Source organism: Hyalella azteca, unplaced genomic scaffold, assembly GCF_000764305.2.
Source record: "Hyalella azteca isolate HAZT.00-mixed unplaced genomic scaffold, Hazt_2.0.2 contig13886, whole genome shotgun sequence".
In the NCBI taxonomy this organism is placed as follows: domain Eukaryota; kingdom Metazoa; phylum Arthropoda; class Malacostraca; order Amphipoda; family Hyalellidae; genus Hyalella; species Hyalella azteca.
The window spans coordinates 175,015-196,652 of record NW_025943791.1 but is presented as its reverse complement, the minus strand read 5'-3'; the positions used below and the strand labels follow the sequence as shown (position 1 = coordinate 196,652).

General features: G+C 40.1%; 1 protein-coding gene across 3 annotated transcripts in view; it reads right to left on the bottom strand.

Annotated features, from left to right (window-relative positions):
• Positions 1 to 3,154: 3,154 nt before the first annotated feature.
• The window catches only part of LOC108670635 (cytoplasmic protein NCK1-like), a 28,147-nt gene continuing 9,663 nt past the window's right edge, over positions 3,155 to 21,638 (bottom strand). Inside the window, exons 3-8 of one of the 3 annotated variants that reach the window (XM_018158108.2) lie at positions 17,823 to 17,867; positions 13,013 to 13,206; positions 11,938 to 12,221; positions 11,218 to 11,382; positions 10,423 to 10,590; positions 3,155 to 9,345 (exon numbers count right to left, since the gene is read on the bottom strand). In XM_018158108.2, the coding sequence (XP_018013597.1) occupies positions 9,145 to 9,345; positions 10,423 to 10,590; positions 11,218 to 11,382; positions 11,938 to 12,221; positions 13,013 to 13,206; positions 17,823 to 17,867 (1,057 nt within the window). In that variant the 3' untranslated portion in view covers positions 3,155 to 9,144. Of the gene's footprint in view, positions 9,346 to 10,422; positions 10,591 to 11,217; positions 11,383 to 11,937; positions 12,222 to 13,012; positions 13,207 to 13,764; positions 14,103 to 17,822; positions 17,868 to 21,638 lie in introns of those variants that run through there. The other 2 variants (XM_047883867.1, XM_018158109.2) reach the window with 2 other exon arrangements.

Sequence of the window (21,638 nt, the reverse complement as noted above, 5' to 3'; positions counted from 1 at the left end):
ATCAAAATAGATGAAAATTTGTCTTCGTGGCGGAGCAAAAAAATTCATTCATGATTTAAAAGGTTCAAGTTTTCTGGTATCGAAATTTGTTCATTCCTGTAAACATTTGCGTAACATGGCTCAAGACTCTCATATGCTACACGCAACTTGTAAAAGACACTAATTCCTGAATATAATTTTATGTGTATGTGTTGAGAGTGTGAAGGTTTCATTAATAATGAAATAGAGTAAATCTTCACAAAATCCATATCAGTTTCTGAGTTAATTTATAATTCCGTCCTCGCTTCAGCACTGTGCAAATTTCGCCAGTGCGAGCGACACGTTCTAATGCCGCGATTTTTGGCTCTGGGACGACCACGAAATGATTAAATATTTTCTCGTCTTCAAACTATATTTTTTCATCCATCGAACTGAACATTTTCTTCTCGTGTCGATTGTGAATGACACCACCGCCAGTTTGCTCATGATGTGCAGAGTTTATGTTAAGACAATATATATCCTGCTACATTATACATTCACTTTATATGCAATGTCGCATGTCTGACTGATTATATCCTATCATAGGATATAATATGTATCTATATCTATCTTTTATAACATGTTGTTGTTGTTGTATAAGCCGTCATTTTGTTATTGTCGCTTGTAAATACTGGTAATGTACTATATATTCGACGCAATAAGCTTGTACTTGATTCATGTGTCGTGCCTTAGGTTATCGCTACGTTGTCGTGGTATATGAACTGTCATAATTTATATGTCTTATCACATAATCATTTCTACTTACGATGTAGGTAATGAATCATTCCATGCGTTGAGAAGCCATATTTATCTTCAACTAAATGAGTCATTTATTGAGTACGAGAATTCAGGCTTTAATTATGCTCTCTACTTTAAATTTTCAGACATTTTACCTGCGCTCTTTAAGTCTCTTCGAGTTTTGACCTTATCTTTGATCCTTACCTCTGACCTTACTTTTGTTCAGCCCTTAACTTTGTTCAGACCTTGCATAGAGTAATTCAGACCTTACATTACTTCACACATGACCTTAGTTCAAATTGCCTGTACCCTATCAGTTCATCGTTCAATTCAGACCTCGTATTATTTCCGATTGCCTGTATCTTTTCGATGAAGCCGTGAAATTGTACTTCCATTCCGTGTAGAAATTTCCCTGCCGGCTATCACTAGTATTTACATGCAGTACCTGTTTCATTCAAGAATGTTCTAATGTGACGAAAAACTCGCCTTTTCCAGTTATGCCTGACTCGTTTCTCACTTATGATTTGGAAACGAATGTATTGTCTGGCCTAAATATCGAGTCTTTGAACGCTGCAAACGAGTGATCATTCCTACTGTTGGCTAGAAGGCCTCTTCTTAGGCTCAACTATCACTTAGAAAGTCAATATAATTATAGTGTTTTATGTTTATTTATTAAGCATAAGTATGACGCGTTGATCGCTGTAGCAGTCGTGCGACTTGGCGCAATGCTTACTAATTTGTTGCAAAAATTAACTTTGTGAGGATTCACGTGGTCGATTATTTTAGTTTGAGACATGTGCAAGATTGACTTCCGACATTTTGAGTCAATGTCTTGTACGGCAGTACCAGACACTCGAAGTTAATTAGGATGTTTATATTCTTTTTAAATAAATTCTTATCGCCTCAGGGCTCATTCCATTTTTCTAGGAGTTTCGTAACTAAAACAAAAGCTTATGTCTATGCATATAAGTCTACGACTTTAACACTTTAGAATTTTATTTAAGTGAAACTTAATTAGTACTTTTGGACGGCAAAACTACTTTTTTCTGATGAAAAGCGCAAATGCTAATTTCTCTATTATGTGATCCTGGGAAACTTTTTTCGTTAACCACTGGGCCCATTCAAACGTGCCTTTCTTTTAGAAGGAGTGTATTTAAAATCCTTGATTTTCTAACCATCGAAACCCCGTTTCCATTTTTCAGGGGTACTACCGCTTTCAATAAACTTAAGACAAGCTAAAGCTGTAAAAATGTACTCGGTTCTCGCTCGGCTTCTACTTTGAGTTCCTGTTTCTAGCCAGGCATTCGAGATGAGAATGTCTGAATTAGAAACGCTTTAAATCTGAATCTGTGATACGCATATCCAGTCAATGTTCTGGTGGCCATCTTGTAATGAAGATATAATGTGGACCCGTCCCGCTCTCCCCGTACCGTTAATGGAACTGAAGTTCCTGTTTCTTGCAGCCAATGTTGTAAGTAATATTAATTTTTTCTAGAAATAATTATTGTGTCTTCAAGTATTGATAGGCTGAGCGAACAATTGTTAAGATGGGAACTTCAAATTCAAAAGATTGAAGCATCGTTTGAACTCTGGAATCAGTGCCTTAACTTCGGATAACACGATCCTTAGATGATTCACTAATTTCTTGCGTATACTTGTTTATGCCTATCTCGTTGTACAGGAAAAATATTCATGTAAGAAATTGAACACAGTGGAATTGTCGGCTGAACGATATTCGTTTTCGCTGAAGCTTTCAAACTCGATTGCTGGTGCGGTGGTGCCTAAATTCATCACGCGACTTTATTTTTTCGAATCAAGCGTTGCTTGAACATATTTTTCGAACCTGTAATCAATGTTTAGTCATTGAGATAGGCCATGTGGCTCTATTGAACTTTTTTTCTGTTAATGAGACGAATGTTGTGAATTTGTATCAGCATGTTTTATAGAGAAAATTTCAGCTTTTCGTCTTCACCAAACGACACATTGCTCACGAGTTCTTGAGATCTGGATTTTTATTTCGGAAACTGGGACATTATCCTGACCAAGCGACCAAGACAGTTTCTTCTGATTTTTGTAATGTAAGCTGCATTACAATTCCCATAAAATGTTTGTTTTTAAATTACCCAAGTACACGTGTGTGTAAGGAGCATAAAATAGAGGCGAATGATTTATGCATATGCAGCTGGATTCGTTAATTGCCTGCTTGGTTTGAGCTAATAGCTATTCTTCGGTAGTGCCAGTTATTATACCAGTTATTTTTGTGCGAGTAATTTCGACCTAATAATTTTCTATCAATTGCTTAACGATCTACTGCATGAACGCCGAATTACTAACGTTCAGCAACAATTATTCTATCTAGCTGGATATACTTTCTTAACAAAAAGGATACAAAATTTTCTTTCAAAAGTGATTTACTGCGTAATTACATTTGTACAAGCATAAAATTATCGACATTTTTGGGAGAAGCTACACCAGTCCAATCTGAAACGGAAATATGCTTAAAGATATATCGTCGTTGGCGACACACTCGGCCAGTATGCTGTGATAACGTTTCCTCAATACGATGTGTCAAGCGCTCTCATTACATCGCAAACTTAGCAAAATATGGCAAGGATTAATACAAAACACAGCACGGGACATTAAATCATCGATTACGTCGGTGACATCAAAGAGCGACCTAGCTTTCCTCATACTTCCCGACAACGTATAATGTACGAACGCATTACTGAATCTACCTTGTCAAACAAGTCAATACGATAAAGCTGAGTCGTAAGCTGTCTGATTTGTTCAAGATGTAGTGGACATCAAATGTATTCATCGAATGAGTATCCATGCAACATTTACGAAACTTGTCCCTCAATGAAAAGCGAGATGAATAAAGCTGCGGATTACTAACGCATACGCGCACGCGTCATACAATAATGAATTTTATATGTAGGCAGGGAAACTAATATTGCGACGGCGCACACAAAAATTCACAGTAACGCAAACATTGCCGTCCAAGACGGCGTCACAAGCAAGCCTTTGCATTGCCGGGAGGTTAGTGGCTTCCCGTGGCGTTAAGAGCAACAAGAACAAGTTAACTATAACTTCATTGCGTCAGTGTGAAAATAATTGAACTAATGAGGGAAAATACGAGCGTGGCCCAGTGTTTCTCCGAGAAAATTACCAATAAATATTTAATTTCAATCAAACTAATATATACCGATATCTAATTGATTGCTGAAAGTAATTTCTTCGCAATTAAATCAGATCACATGTTATCAATTTTTAGGATCCATTTTTAAACGAGATATTCACAGTAATTTGAATAAAATAGCCATCAGAAAACAAAGATTTGGGACATTTCTATATAACGAAGGAACCTTCTGAATAACATGACGAATAGGCTTAAAAAAAATCAAATAAGATTTGATAAGAACACAACAGTTCATCAATTTGACGTTACGGGCGTTGATGTAACGAAAAAACGCATATACGAACCACAACAAATCTTAAGACACAGACGCGGACTTGACAAGAAATATTGCAACACATATTCCACGAATGGCAAATTATATTATATTTCAAGTCTATAGAAATAGCGGACGAGATAATCTAAATTCAATAATTAGTCTATGAAAGGGTAGAGAATTTCAACGCGCAACTACAAAAAATAAAATACAAGTATTTTCGTTACATTGAGCCAGTAAAGAGTATAAGTGGTACCATAGATACGGCCTGCAATACGTGTTGTGATACATGCAATCCATGCACATATTGTGACACATACGTATGATAAATACACGTGTATGTGACGCGTGATACATACACGTGTATGTGACGCGTGATACATACACGTGTATGTGACGCGTGATACATACACGTGTATGTGACGCGTGATACATACACGTGTATTGACACATGTAGCGGTTTCTCCATATTTGCACGAGGAATAACGAATGTTGAAAATAAACATAACAACAAACCTAATGTAATCTTTGGACAGAGGTTTACACTCAATCAGAGACAGTTTAAGAAGGAAACGTAACTTATAAAATAAGGTCAATCAAGGGATAAACAGGGAAATAAATAATGTTCAGCAGCTGGAATTTCTTAGGAATATTCGTAAATCAACGTGATGAATGAGCACTTTCAATGAGAAGTTTCATAATTAACTTAAATCTGGAAGCTACAAAGTGACGACCCCTGCATTGACGGGGCAGAGGCATAAACAAATGAGAAGTCATAATCGCGGTTCTAAATGCGACGTCTTGCAGCCATAGATAAAGTTAGATCTTCTAACTAGTACTCCGAATCTATTCGAACAACTACAGACATAAGTAGATTTTATACGTCTTGATTAATTACAACGACTTTTCACAGGAAGATCCCTTGTTACAGATCAATAGATTAGCTATAGGACAGTCAAGGCGGGATAAATCAAGTTAATGGTAGGCTATAATTCACAAGGATCACAGCAGCTCAGTTATCAATGGAGTTTAGCGCAAAATTGTTTTGTAAGTCAAAGCAATCAAGGTGCGAAAACTTGAGCAGGGCAGACTTCGAACTTAGAACTAAAGGAGGAACCTGCTTGCACCAATACTGAACATCGAATCTTTCCGAACTTTCCGGCAGGAAATTCATGAACCATGCACCTTGAGAATGAGGAGCTAAGAATCTACCGTCGCTTAATTAAGAGCAAACAATTTACGATAGAAATGAGCACTCATCATATTTGATTTTCAGCCACCTGAAAGAATCCTGAAACAAAATGAAATATAAAAGGAGTTTAGATCAGATCTGATAAGATGACAAGAATGGCGAAAAAACAATTGAAAGAGTAACATAGAATTTCTACAGTCCTCAAAAATTCACGTATCTAACTGAACACTACAAGGTTATAGGCTCCACACAAGATTCAAGTGAACATCAAGTAGGACATCATAGGCAAAGGGATTGATTTCAATACAGTAGAAAGCCTTGGAAGCTCTGGGCGAAGACGAGCACCTTGGAAAGAGCTTGTAAGGAAAGCACCACGAATCGTTCCTTAAGGATTACCTATGAGGAGAATCACAGTGTTTGTGAAACAAGCAGAGCACAAATCCTAGGATAGATTTTGATTTAAGATGCTGAGATCAATCGATCTCACCGGAATGACACGGGAGATTTTCGTATAAAAATTCGGCGTCCCGTAATTTTAGTATTAAAGTCTGAAACATTTTCTGAGTTTTGTCGCAAAAAAAATAAATAAAATCACTCTTGCCCTTTTCACACCAAATGTACAAGTTTCTACAACAGAAGCAACGTATCAAAACACATATAAAATGAAGTAATGCTCTGCTTTTAAAAATTGACAAAAAATATAATTGGGTTTAGGCTAAATAGGAACCGTAACGTCCCAGTCATCGAATTATTGAGCGTCATTTGAGTTTAACATTCGTTCTGGCGAGATGAGCCAGCAATACGTACGCAACTTTCTAGCTACCGGTAATTATTGATTATTTATGCCGTTTACATATACCTACATACCATTTCTCATAGGATATTTCTGTGAAAGTGACCAATGTAATGCAAAGACAATTACTAGCAGAAAATACATTAAAATTATCCAAGGCGGGCGCAGCCTCTTCTCACCATTAATACGATCGGCGCAGGTAAGGGCTTTACCAACACAATCTAAATAAGGAAGAAATCAGGCAGCCTCTACCCACCAGGAATAAGGTCAGCGTAGGCAAAGAAGACTTTTTTAGAATAATATAAATAAGAAATAAATGGGAAGAATATGCGTCACAGGGGCCGGCAGCGTACAAGGTGGCTGTGAGACATGTACTTAATATCAATGTAGATTCGCCATGGGTTATTCCTTCCACTGCCAGTCAGTTTAATGTTCAGCTTAGGGAAAATTTACCGGAATTTGCTTTTTACTCTGTAGCTACCGTGAGTCCTGGAATTATTGCTTTGACTGGCATCAGCTTATATAAAAAATAAATTTAACAAGATTGAGTTTCTCTCCAAACATTTTCTGACGCTGTCAACACAAAGAGTTCAATAGAAAGTATTACACAATTCGGACGCGAGACCATCTATACGCCAAAAGAATCAGAAGCTGAAGTTCACAGGCATTCATAGGGCTCGCCCAGTAAGCTCCGCACTTGAGTCGCTTCACGCGTTGCGATGTATGGATCGCTGCACGATGTATGGAAGGGTAAGCATAGCTGCCGATTTTGCGACACCTCATATCCCGCAGCGTGCGCGGCACATTATCATACACTAAACACTAGAGTATTCATTACAATGGACACTTAGCACAGTACAATAATGCAAATAGTTTGTCCTTAAATTCTACTGAAAAAGTAGTACACGGTCACCAAATCTCACTTCTACAGCAGCGCCTCGGTAAAGCAAAATTTTTTGTTGAGAAAATCCAGAAAGCTATGAATTTTCCATTTCTACAAAAAAAAACATAAATGAAATCAAGTACCGGTAACACTTCTCCGCTCTGAATTAAAAGTTTGAAGCTCAATTTACAAATGAAGGCAACAAATCTCTTTGTCTTACACTCCTCTAGCGTCACCCGTGTGCAAGCATTCCAGAATTTAAAGCAATGTAGGACACTGAACAACACTTCATGAATAAATATTGTCACTCGTGTTAATTTGAACAGCAATGTTCTTCAATGTCTCGAAGAAAATTAATCATTTTCAGTTACCGCAGGTGAATAAATCATCATGAACTTGAGTCACAGGTTGGATCAGCATTTGAATAACGGCGTCGGAACACATCCAGTGATAAAACTCCCCGGATGTGCTGGGGCTCCAAGAGGCACTGCTGCAGAACTGAGCACCGGGACCCCACTGTCATTTTCAATGGTCTCTGCAGGGGCTAAACTTCATTCAAGTGACACTACTGGTAGCCGGGCTAGTCCAATATCATAAGCATGCTAATTAAAGTTAAGGTATAAAACAGTAATACTAAAATGAGAAGGCGAAGCCTCCACTTATCGTCATGATAATTAGTTCCTTAATAGATAATATAAGTCCATAGATGTTTCTTTCCGAAGCATCGGTCTTGAACTTTGAGTCTGCAGAAACGCTAAAGAGAATCACTTTACTACCGTTTGGGGGGTCGGTATAGCAGCATCGAGTGAACAAAACAAAATCATCCATTGTAACAAAAGCGATTGGTTCTAAACACAAAATGTCTTTGCATAAGATACTCTCGAGATGAATAAATCTGTAATTATTATTCATATACATTATCACTATGATTCAAAATGAATTTAGCATGAATGAGTGACAATATTGCTGCATATTGTGGACAAAGCTGCACTCTGTAGAACTGCAGTCACGTATTGAGGGCATACGTACGGCGACGCTAGGACATGAATTATTATCATCCATGATAATAATTACAATGAATTATTATCCATGAATACAAAGTCTGGCAATCATTGATGCAAACTGTTGTGCTTGCATGAATGGTACAGTACCTTCATAAAGAGCCGTAAAAGGTAAAATATTGAGGGTAAATTGAAGTTAATTTGTAAGCTAGCTTCAGTTCCAAGACGAGCCTCACTTCACACCATTCCATTGACGACTAGATGGCATTCCTAATCAGAGCTTCTTATACGTACTTATACGTAAATAGCACATCAACTCCACACAGTACCCTGCAAATACCTTCATTTACTGTATGCTGCTCACGAAAAAAATATTCGGGTATCGATTTCCATACTGAAACGCACACTTGATAATTTATAATGTTACCTCAGTTTCGCGGCTGACTAAATATACTCAACGTCTCAGTGGTCGGCCACATAATTTTTGCAGAACTTGTTCACACAAAGCAGTCTCTGGCAGTACAGTTCACGGACACGGTTCAATCTAACGTAAAGCAGTCCCTGGCCAAAAGTTTTACTCTCTGAACTCCAGAATTTTATAGCACATTGAATAATCCACTAGTCAAACTGAAATTAAATTACACATTTTGCAAGAAAGAACCTGAATACATTTTCCATCCAATTCGTTTATCATTCCAACGAATTACTGAAAATTGTAAAGGGAGATACTTCCTCGATATTTATAGAATTCACTTAATAATTTGTTCACTTATCAAAGCATTAATCATCTCTTGATCACGATTTTAAATACTAGGATGATCTAGATCATAAGCGTTAAAAGCCGTAGTCTCCACATTGTCATTCACTCGGTAATTAGCAGCAATCAAAAGATGAAGGGCAATCGTTTTTTTATCTTGAACACAATCATATAAATTACTGATTTTGTCCTTATTCGTGAGCATTACATTCGAAGATGAAATCCTTAGACTTCATTAAAGGACATCGGATTCGTTCGGAATGAAGCTCGAGACTTCATCCAAGGGCACAGATAGGGAAAGAAGCGAGCCTTATAACCTCGGCAAGGGCCTAACAAGATAAAGTTTTTCTCCTTTTTGGCTGGTGTAAATAGGCGAGCGCTGGTAGTGTTCCACGAGCTGGTCAAGATTGTTGAACTTGCGTTGACCTATGCAGTAGAAGCCAGACTCCACGTGAACCCTGAAATGCTTGTTGCGGTTTGATGCTTTCAGCGATACACTGAAGTCGCCAGCCTGCAAAACATTTATAATATTATCAACTGTGTAAGTCAAATAATCAAGTTATTGTACTAAGATTACGATCGTAGCACGGATGTTTTCACGTCATTAAGATAAGGTTCAATACCAGCTGGTATTGAACCAAGCGAAAAAATTAATATTAATATAAAATTAATTAATACAAAATAATATTAACAATTTTTTGAATGTCGGACACGAGACGACCAATACTATTTATTTAATATGGGTAATTTTTATTCGAGTATATACGTCAAACGTTGATTTGATACCTGATGAAGCAAGACTTGATGAAGCAACAAATGAACAGGAATTGTTTTTCATATTTCAGCCCTAATATATACTTTGGGAGGATGTATGGTGGAAATAATTGTCTGGTGGAATTGAAGAGGACACAAATTTCACTTGGGGGCCAAATGAAAGAGGCAGAATGTCTCAAATGGCTGAGACACACGACTCATAGTAGCCAAAAAGTGACGTTAGCATCAGAAAGAAAATACAAAGATGCAAAATTGACACCAAGAGGCGATGTGCAGGATATGTAAAGACAGACAAAGAGTAAAACCAAGAATCCTGCTCATTGACCTATAATGTGGATACCTGGTGTAAATTCATGAGCTTGGCATTAGTCTCGGAATCCCTAATGAGGTACACAGAAGCACCAGGTGCCTCACGTTAGTCTCGGAGTCCCTAATGAGGTACACATCACCACCAGGTGCCTCACGTTAGTCTCGGAGTCCCTAATGAGGTACACAGCAACACCAGGCGCCTCACGTTAGTCTCGGAGTCCCTAATAAGGTACACAGCAACACCAGGCGCCTCACGTTAGTCTCGGAGTCCCTAATAAGGTACACAGCAACACCAGGTGCCTCACGTTAGTCTCGGAGTCCCTAATAAGGTACACATCACCACCAGGCACCTCACGTTAGTCTCGGAGTCCCTAATGAGGTACACATCAACACCAGGCGCCTCACGTTAGTCTCGGAGTCCCTAATGGGGTACACATCACCACCAGGCGCCTCACGTTAGTCTCGGAGTCCCTAATGAGGTACACATCACCACCAGGCGCCTCACGTTAGTCTCAGAGTCCCTAATGAGGTAGTCGCCGTCATGGCCGCGGGTGTTGAGGAGTGTGTCGCACTGGGCGCGCGAGATGGGACCGTAGTACCACTCCTTGGCGGCCAGCGGCATGCCGCTCTTGTCTACACCGCCACCGCCGCTGATGGACAGGCCGCTCACGCCCTGCGATTGAGTTGCCACGTCAATATGAAACTAGAATTGCAAACTAAAGTTGCAAACAACTATTGCAAACTAGAATTGGAGCTCGGATGATAGCTTGACTCTTGCCAGCATATAAAGTTATTCGTTTGTAAGAGTACAAACGCTAACATTATTGTTGACCATCTTTATGGCAAGAAGAAAAATTAGGCGGCAGACCAGAGAAAGGATGACTTTCATCCATGTTAATTTACATACGAAATGATCATGAGCATAAGTTCAGATAGCTTGATCCCGTGCGTAATTTTGTACGATTTGATCATATGCATAACTTATTACGGTTTGATCACATGTGTAATTCAGTATAATTTGATCACATGCATAACTTGTAACTTCGCACGGGTTGATCATAAGTGTAGATCAATACGAGTTTACGAAATTAATAACTTAATAAGGCTTGATCATATGCGTAACTTAATACGGCTTGAGTATAAGCGTAACTTAATACGGCTTGATCATATGCTAAACTTAATACAGCTCGATCATATGCGTAACTTAATACGGCTTGATTATATGCGTAACTTTATAGGTAATTTAACGCTTCAAACACAAAGGGATGGCGTCAGGCAGAGTGCGGGGCATGCGTGTCACCTGGGTGACGTGTGCGGCATCAGACGCCCCGTGGGAGCCGCCGTTGGTGGCGGGGGGCGCCTGAGAGGATCTGGCTGCAGTGTTCGCGTTCCCTCCTCTGCTGGGCGTGCGCGTGTCCACGACCTCGTGTAACTCCTTCACGTAGTTACGCGGGATCAGACCAACCTGACGAACAAAGACTCATTAAAACCAAGCTGCATGAAGACTTATAGCAATAGGTGAGAATGAATTAAATACAAAGTACATGAGACAAGCAAAAATGTAACAAATCTATGAGTAAATCTTTTGGCATCATGATTTATTTAAAGAAAAATTGCGGTTCTGATATTATCTTATAAGGTAAAAAGCTTCGATGTTGCGCGCTCTGTACCACTCTGCATATTGAGACAACTCTAGCCAAATACTATGAGTGTACCGGTGTTCCAACACTCACCTCTCTTTGCGTGTTGCGCGCTCTGTACCACTCTGCATATGGAGACAACTCTAGCCAAATACTATGAGTGTACCGGTGTTCCAACACTCACCTCTCTTAGCGTGTTGCGAGCTCTGTACCACTCTGCAAATGGAGACAACTCTAACCAAAAACTATGAGCTTATGATGAGTTTAGGACGTCGTAGTCCAAGGTCACGCTGATGCGCCGCCTTCGTCGTCCTCCGTCTCCGAGTCGTCGTCGGATGTAACGTTGGGCGTGTTCCGTCTACCGATGTTTCAACACTCACCTCTCTTTGCGTGTTGCGCGCTCTGTACCACTCTGGGTCAGAAGGAGGCCGGTCTAAGATTTCCATGCGGTCTCCTTTACTGAAGCTCAGCTCATGTTCGTTCTGTGCCGTGAAGGTGTAGAGAGCCACCACGACATCAAGGACGTTCTCGGCCACGGTATAGGTATGGTCCTCGTCAGGAGGCTCCTCAGTCGTGTAGTTTGAAGGGAACCACCCAACCGAACCGTTCACGTGGCCACGCCACCAACCATCGTTGCTTTTCTCTAATATCTGCACACGGCTGCCTGCAACGAAACCGCGAAAATCAAAATCTGATGAATAGTGCTAGAAATTAATGTCAGTAGACAATAGAATGAATAAGCAATAGACACCAGGGCGAAAATTGTAATGGTTTCGTAAAATGTGAAATCTAGATACGGACAAAAAGTTACATCCCACCTTATGGCTGGACACGGGATCTAACCAAATAAGGTGAACTTTAGTAGTCCAGTATTCTGATCAAAATTTAACTTAAACAATTTTATTTTAGAAGCTGGCTTCTCCATTGCACTTCTTGACGAATGACTGCTTGACATTGGGCATCAAATTTAGGATGAAATACAACTATCAGAAACAAATCAAATCGATAAAAGTAGCAACCATTCAAGAAAAAATAGCAACTACTATATGAAAAATATGGCTTATTCAAGAGCCAGCTTTGAGGTTATGGCAAGTAAATGCAGCTTTAGACACGCACCTTTGTATTCAAGAGCCAGGTTTGAGGTTGTAGCAAGTGAAGATTCGAGGTTATGGTTCGAGTTTATGGCTCGAGGTTATGGTTCGAGGTTATGGTTCGAGGCTATGGTTCGAGGTTATGGTTCGAGGTTATGGTTCGAGGTTATGGTTCGAGGTTATGGTTCGAGGTTATGGTTCGAGGTCATGGTTCGAGGTTATGGTTCGAGGTTATGGTTCGAGGTATGGTTCGAGGTTATGGTTCGAGGTTCAAGTGAAGGCAGCTTTAGACACGCACCTTTGTCAAGTGAAGGCAGCTTTAGACACGCACCTTTGTCAAGTGAAGGCAGCTTTAGACACGCACCTTTGGCTAGCGAGAGCTCGTCCATCTGCTGCGCCTGGTAGTTATACTTGACGACGGCGTAGCCGATGGCGTCTGATAGGTCCACGGGGGCGCCGCCCTTACCCAAGCTGTCCCCATGCGTGGGGGTGCCACTGCCTCCCGACATCTTAGTCCCCCCACCTACGCTGCTCCCCTTCTTTACGCGCTTCTTAATGCTGAAAAATAAGATAATATTACATAAAACGGCACCTGGTATCTATATTGCACAGAGTATACTCAAATATAAAATTATTTAGTGATGGTTAATACGATTACAGCAATCACGAAAAGCAATGGGATATTCTAAAAAGTTATACAAGAGTTTTTGTCCGGATTCGGGGGCAAAATAACAATTTTTGACACGTATCGAGGTATGTTTTATATTAAAAAATATAAGAAGAAATAACGATAGCACCAATTGTTTGGGGAACTTATAACTAAACATTGTACTAGTATAAAGAATGAATGGCCTGATCTGGCATCTACTATATACTGCTACAGTGAACTGCCTCCTCTTCTCTGTTGACGCTACAAACAAATCAACATTTTAAGCTTAAGTATAGCAGACGCTGTTGATTCTTTCGACGATGAGTGACTTGAAAATACATTGCAAGAAAAATTATTCATGTCCGCAAAATCAGTATCGGCAATTACAAAGTAAGCTATAATATTAAGTGGTATTGTGCTCATACATGAATAATGGGAAGCAAGAGACTCGTGGACCAGATACTTACTCTGGGAGAAAGTTCATACCGCCGAAGAGATTTGGCTCGCTCAATACGGTGCACGTGATGCTATGAACCGTCCGAGAATCATTTTCTTCACTCACAGAAATTCAAGTTTACGTTAATTTCCAGAGCATACAAACGCAGTTAGAGTCACTATAGTTTCTGCATTAAATTTTGACGATTTTGGTTACTCAGTTGAGGCACAGAGCCCTTTTCAAGATTTGACGATGGTTATTTTTTGGTAAAGCACATCTTCTTCGATAATCGATAAGGTTTAAAAGCTAAAACTATATCAAAATAGATAAACGTGCTAAAACATTGTTTATGGAGTTGTCATACAGAATTAGAAAAGAAAAGCCTCGAATATTCAAAGGGCTCGGCTTGAATATATATCTGTATATCTGTAAGCATTAAACGCTTTCTTTCTTAATACTCGTACATTCGAAGATCAGTTTCAGGATCTCTAGCAATTAGAAAACTCCACTAATTGTTTTTTTTATCCTGTTGAAGAAAATCACAGGCAAAAAGCGAGAAAAATTAGCAATCCTTTGCGTACTGCCAGCCCTGCATGAAAAAAGTTTTCCCGTTATGCAGACAGCGTGATAAACACAAGACAGAATACTAGCGTAATCACGGTTTGATTCATTTCATTCATCACCACCAATACAACAAATAAAGACATTTACACTTGAACTAGATTTGAGTATAAAATGCTAATAAGCTTTTCTATTAGCATCAATGTTGCGGGTCATTCGGTGAAAGGAACTAACCAGCAAACATATAAATTCCATCACAAGTTGCCAGGTAGGAGGGAAAGGGCGGCGAAATCGTTTACTGCAGCGTCAGGCTATCAGCAACACTCAGCAATACCTCATCGTGGAAACTATTTATGTGCCTTTCTTTGCGCTAATCCGACACAAAAACAGCAAACAACTACGAAAAATCCCTAAAGTAAGGATAATCCCTTCAGATAATTAGAGCAAGACGAGAACATTTCCCCATGTATATCGTGAAACGGCTGCATTGCGTACGTGTTTCACACATTGGCATTCGTCCTGAACACCAATTTTCTTTCTCTTATCTTGCTGATGCTCGATTAATATACAAAACCAGAATTATTTATTCACCATGTTATTCAGTACGAGTACTGTGCAACGTGTGCATATATGACATGGATTGTAGAGCTGAGGAGAGGGTGTTGGGGCATATGCATGACTCGCACTCCCCTCACGTCTGCCTCAAGCGCTCCCCTCAACTCCCCCTGTATTGATCGCTTCAACACGCATCAAGTGCACGCAATCGGGCCGCTCCGTGACCACGCATCAAGACGTTTACGTGACCAATGCTACGTGCCATACCTACAACTGCCGGGCGACTAACATGCTCATCGTTCACTCGATCTTTATTTACCAATTCACATTTGAACTATCGTGCACTTCGCATATCATCATTTTTCATTAGCAACCGTAAGAGACGTAAGATGCTTCAGTTACGACAGGCAAGTACCGTGCATTAAATTACATTATCAATCAATCAATTTGACGTATTAATTATTTATTAAGGCAATAACATTTGGTAAAAGATAAACAACGAGTTCAGGATATAATGTCTGTCCTTGATGAATAAGTCTTTCGTCCGACGCCGATAGCCAGCCAATAAATTTCAATTGATGACGAGTTGCGAGAGAACATTGTTACGGGCTGTGTGAAGATTGTTTGCAAGTTATCCCTCAGAAAATAAATCAAACTCAACAATTAAGCATTTATCGATTTAAGACATGCCTTCATATTTAAAATTTGATAACCGTAAGACCATTTCAAGATCAAGAATTATCAAACTATCATCACAATAGCAGTGTAATGTTTAATAAAACATAATAAACAATTAAACATAAATTGACTCGTTATATAACGCCAAGTTAACCATTTTTATACCCAAATTAACATATAAAAGCAAAATTGAAAATTTAGCATGTTAATAAAAGTTTATTTAAAAGCAAGATAGATACCAAGCGTGATAATTTAAGTAAGTGTATACGACTACGAGTATAGAAGAACTAAGCAGAGGTGTCAGTATTAGAGAACAGGGGCCATACCAAAACTCGCTAAGTTAGCGTAAATACTTACGCTCTATTTTCTTGTCTATGATTGGTGGATTTTGTTTGAAAGGCCGTCAATGATTGGCTGATAAACTTACGATCTCTTAACTTTTTTTGAAAGTATATATACAGGTCGGCACTCGATTAGCGTTCACAAGCCGTTATTACAACAACAATTTATAAGGCGAGCTCACAGCTGAGAAGGCACACGGTCTCGCGAACACACGGTCTCGCGAGCACTCGGTCTCGCGAGCACACGGTCCCGCGAGCAAACGGTCTCGTGAGCAAACGGTCCCGCGAGCACACGGTCTCGCGAGCACACGGTCCCGCGAGCACACGGTCTCGCGAGCAAACGGTCTCGCGAACACACGGTCTCGCGAGCACACGGTCTCGCGAGCACACGGTCTCGCGAGCACACGGTCTCGCGAGCACACGGTCTTGCGAACACACGGTCTCGCGAGCACACGGTCTCGTGAGGACACGGTCTCGCGAACACACGGTCTCGCGAGCACTCGGTCCCGCGAGCACACGGTCTCGCGAGCACACGGTCTCGCGAGCACACGGTCTCGCGAGCACACGGTCTCGCGAGCACACGGTCTCGTGAGCACATGGTCTCGCGAGCACACGGCCTCGTGCTCACACGGCCTCGTGCTCACACGGCCTCGTGCTCACACGGTCTCGTGAGCACACGGTCTCTTTCGTATCGTGACCGGAATGAACAACGCAGGTGCGAGCAATACGAGTAATACGTGCACTGAATAAAGCAAGCCTCATAACCTAGCGACGCGTGCATTACGATTTACCTGATCGCAAATCCATAGTGGAAGTAACATTTTAAAAAATATATATACAACGATATTTTGCAAAAGTGATTTGAATAAAAATTAATGTTGCAGCCGAATTATTACTCACTGAATTTTTTCGCAAGAAGCGCTATTACGACTTTGTAGTGCTCCTTTTCAATTGAACGATTGAAATTTGAGCCTCGACTGCTTATACTTGTAATTTAAAATTACGGAATTCCAAAACTTCAAATTTAATTATGTTCGGAATACGGCGTACGTAAACGATAACGGCATAATAAAATCCGTTACCATGAACAAAAAAAAATAAGAACTGTATAATAAGTGCATACTTTTAATAAAATGAGATCGTACACGGCCATTTCAAATAATACGAGTACCGTATCAATGCATTTATGAACTGAATCCCACGATATAGAAGTGAGAGCATTGGGAAGATGGCCAATTTAAGCGAAGGGAATAGCTGATAACAAGATAGCATACAAGAATGAGATCGTGAAATGCAAACAATGAACAGAATATACACTGTTAGAAAAAACGGTCCCACCGGCATCCTAGTGGCCGGTCGCCCCGTGAAAATAAACTGTTTCGCCGTTTTTATCAGATGTTTTACGGATTTCTGGTGTTAAATTGGAATAAAAACGGTGAAACGGTGTTTCTCTTCACGTGCCAACCGGCCACTGAAACGCCGGTAATACCGTTAACGGTCATTTTTCTAACAGGGCACCAGAGTTTATCCCAAGTTATACCATGTAGTCAAGACAGTACATTTATTGCCGGAACGATATTAATGCCCTAAACATACCAGGAAATGCCAGCACCTATGCATCCGGAAATTGGTGAGAAATAAACACGATAAAAGTTATCTCCTTAAGAAACCAACCAATGGAGATAAGAACCAATCATCAGTCAAAGAAACCAATAATCAGACAACCAGAAATAATTTATCAGTCGCACTGTATATGATTGCACTGCCATCAGGACAGTGAGGCAATGCGAGACACGTGATCACAATCGTGGTGTTCTCCGTAATACCAAATGACGATGACGTTTTCCCATGCTGAAAGTTCATCATGAACAGACTTAGGCATAACAATAAGGAAATTTTATGCAAAAGATCTGACGAACCAAAGAACCCGGAGGGACATATCAGAATTACTCACGGTCCAGGACTGGCGGGCAGTAAGCTTGAGGCGGCTTGACTCAATCTAAAGTGCAGAAAAAGAATGTTGCCAATGAGTTGATGCATTCATGTTGTTGGTTGTGTGCCTGTCTTAATGGCCATGATGAGGGGGTAGTATGGTTAGCTGAATGCTATCGTGCAAATAGTTAATGAATCATAACGATACTACTTGCAGTGGATTAGTTCACAAATAAAGTGAAGTCTTATCATTGGAATACTTGTGAACTTCATGTGATGCAAGATATTATTAGCATACTGACTGTGATGGCTGATAAGTAGAAGCTAAAAGTTCAGCCTATAACGTAAGAAATGAACACAAATTACATATTAAAAAAATAGAATGAAGTCAATATCCGATTAAACAGCAAACAACTGTAATTAAAAATTTGGAGAGTTCTCGCGTGTCGTTTATACAACTAAATGCATCGTTTCACTGTAATTGCCCGAATGTATTTTCAGTGATATTTCAAGAGAAAAATAGTCTTGTGTTTAAACTAAATTGAAACGTACTTCGTGCGCCAGATAACTGGAGTAACGCCCATGGCCTTTTGCGAAGCAAAATTGTAACCAACGACTCGCTACGAAATGCTGGATTCTCCATCAATAAAATTTTATTTTTAGTAAATAAAACTTGATACTTGAGAAATTACGTAACAGCCATAAGATGTGAATGAAAGCATGCGGAACACGTGCACATTACAGAACATCAAATTCAAATGCAAGTAACATCAATTATCGAACAAAATAAATAAAAATAAACAAGAATTTTCGTTTTTTCACTCAAGAGAGAGTATAAGCTATTCATATAATGAGGAATGTTGTGAGCAAAAATCTAATCCATACCTAATATATGGATTCTTGACACCCATTGCACTTCTCTAAGTCAGTCAACTCAAAACTGAAAGAGCAAACGATCGAGTGGCAAGTTCATGCTGAACGAACAAACCATCGTGTGGCAAGTTCATGCTGAACGAACAAACCATCGAGTGGCAAGTTCATGCTTACGAACAAACGATCGAGTGGCAAGTTCATGCTGAACGAACAAACGATCGAGTGGCAAGTTCATGTCACAAAACAACGTGCAAATGACGCCAGGGAAACTCAGGCCATTCGAGCGACGCGCAACGCGGGAAATCAACACAAAATCGAAATAGACATTCTTATAGAAATCAAAATTATTTTAAAGAAAAGGAACAAACTCGAAAAATTCTCCGGTGATCGATGTAAATTGACACCTTCAAGTCCACGACGCTTATTACAAGTACACTCGAGACGACATTCTCTAGACCTTCACCTTTTAACAACATAGACTACTACTAACATATTCTGCCAGCATACTACCCATGAATGCAACATATTCGGGCTCCATTCCATTATCATATACTGGCTATATACTAATACCATATACCGGTACTGGCTACATAATAATACATATTCTAGCAACATATTAATACTACATTTTTCTCATCTAATGACTAAATAGACAACTTGAAAAACTTGCATAGGTACTAAATATGAAATTATGTCTAACTATGCTAAACGCACGAAAATTATTCGTAATTCCTTATGAAATTATGTCTAACTATACTAAACGCACGAAAATCTTTCGTAATTCTAAGGCAAGAAAGGTGCACGCATTTTAGCGTTGTGAGCGCCTCATATAGAGGAGGTGCGCGTGGTAAACATCTGCTTAGGGCACATATGAGGTAAGCAGACAACGTAGCAAACACAAGCTGTGCACACACTGCTTATACAGCCTTTCGTTGTGTGCACATTAACACAGCTAAACACATCCGCGGCTAGGGAGCACACTAACGTATGTGATACAGCATTAGAATTATTCATACACGTACACGTGATCTATCTTCTGTCGTCGTCACAAGTCTCTTAACATTAAACATGTTCAGAAAATTTCATCCGAGCAGTTTTTGGATATCAAAGTGATTATAAAAATTTAAGGTGAAATTACAATTTGCTGCCTTTCTTGGATATTGACTGCAATAATGTACTTGATGTATTTTAAAGAAGCGGCTGAAAAAAATAAAAACGCTTAGGAGTCCAGTTCTATCGTCAGTTCGACAATCCTAGATTGTGGGTACAATAAATTGGTAAATCAAAATTAACATTGCAGGCATTGAAACCTAAGCTGGCAGCTAAATGACAAGTCAATATAAAATAATCACCAACAGACAGGCCTATAAAAAACGCTATGTATATTTGCACCTGCAAGAGGATAAGAACCTAACGCATTTGTAACCAACCTGCAGCAAGGCGCACAGGTTGGGTGCACTGAAAGAAGTCTGCGCGTTGAGCGTAGACCGCTAACGTGTCTAGATGGCTGAACAAAACTAAATGAACCGTCCAAAAATGTTCGTACGCCGTTTCCGTTCAATATATATAAAACTTTCGCTCGGGAGAAGCCACTTGGCGGATGTCGTCTTAGCCGGACATCAACATAAACGCTGAATTTGCCGGCAAGTTTTCACATAACATATATAATTACATTGCATCAATGTCAAAATAGTGATAGTATAATAACTTTAAAATGCCATGCAATAGTGTTTAAACGCACGGACAACATTCACATGCTTTATTGTTATCATCGTTGGCGTTTGTTTTGCCGCGAATAGAGAGGTGATTTGAATAGGATATGAAACACACAGCCGTTCGACTGCAGTCTGTGTTATTGCTGAGACAACTTGAAGATCATGGACGGTTAATTCAAACTCATGATTTCTAAAAATGTTTGTGTGTAGAAAGTGCGCCAAAAGATTAACCTGAAGCTTATGATATTATAGAATGTTATACCTAGGCTAGGTATATCTTGCACATGAATTATTAGACTTGTATTATTGAATACTTTTATTTGACTCTAAAGTTCTCAAATGCTTAAAATTTTAGCATTTTATGCCTCAAGCGTAAATTCTACATATAGTACTAACTAGCATTACATTTGTGACTCTGCGGGAATAGTCCTTATGATTCTTTTAAATAAAAATTTTTTTCTCAAGCTGCTTTATTTTCCGTCGTCAGTGCCGTTAAGCGCCGCCATTGTAAGCGCTCAATTCGACGCGTGCACAGGCGCCCGAACTACGCGCAGCGGCTGGCCAAGGTTTTTTTACGCGCCTTTGCCGCATGATTTTTACAAGCAAGAGTAGCGCTTTCGCGCGTCGCTGGAACGCAGTGATCTGTTTGAGTGTGCAAGCCAGGCGCGCAGGTTGGGTGCAAGCCAGGCGCGCAGGTTGGCGCAAAATGGAATCCCTTGCCAACGTTCGAACGCCTTGGTAACGCGATAACATCGCCACAACAATTAAGCGTCTAGACAAGATTCAACTTTGGTTGGCTTTCATGTTAGGACAACATTGAAGGCCTTGACTGCATTTCAGGCCTTGACTGCATTGAACGCCTCGACTGCATTGAGCGCCTTGACTGCATTGAACGCCTTGACTGCATTGAACGCCTCGACTGCATTGAGCGCCTTGACTGCATTGAACGCCTTGACCGCGGTAAAGGCTTTAACCTGTCTCTTATACACATCTAGATGTGTATAAGAGACAGTACCTGCAGTGCCTGCCACAACGATCTTCGCAGTGTTACTACCTGCTCTGCCTGCCCCAACGATCTCTGCAGTGTTACTACCTGCTCTGCCTGCCACAACGATCTCTGCAGTGTTACTACCTGCTCTGCCTGCCTGAACGATCTTGGCAGTGTTACTACCTGCTCTGCCTGCCACAACGATCTTCGCAGTGTTACTACCTGCTCTGCCTGCCTCAACGATCTTCGCAGTGTTACTACC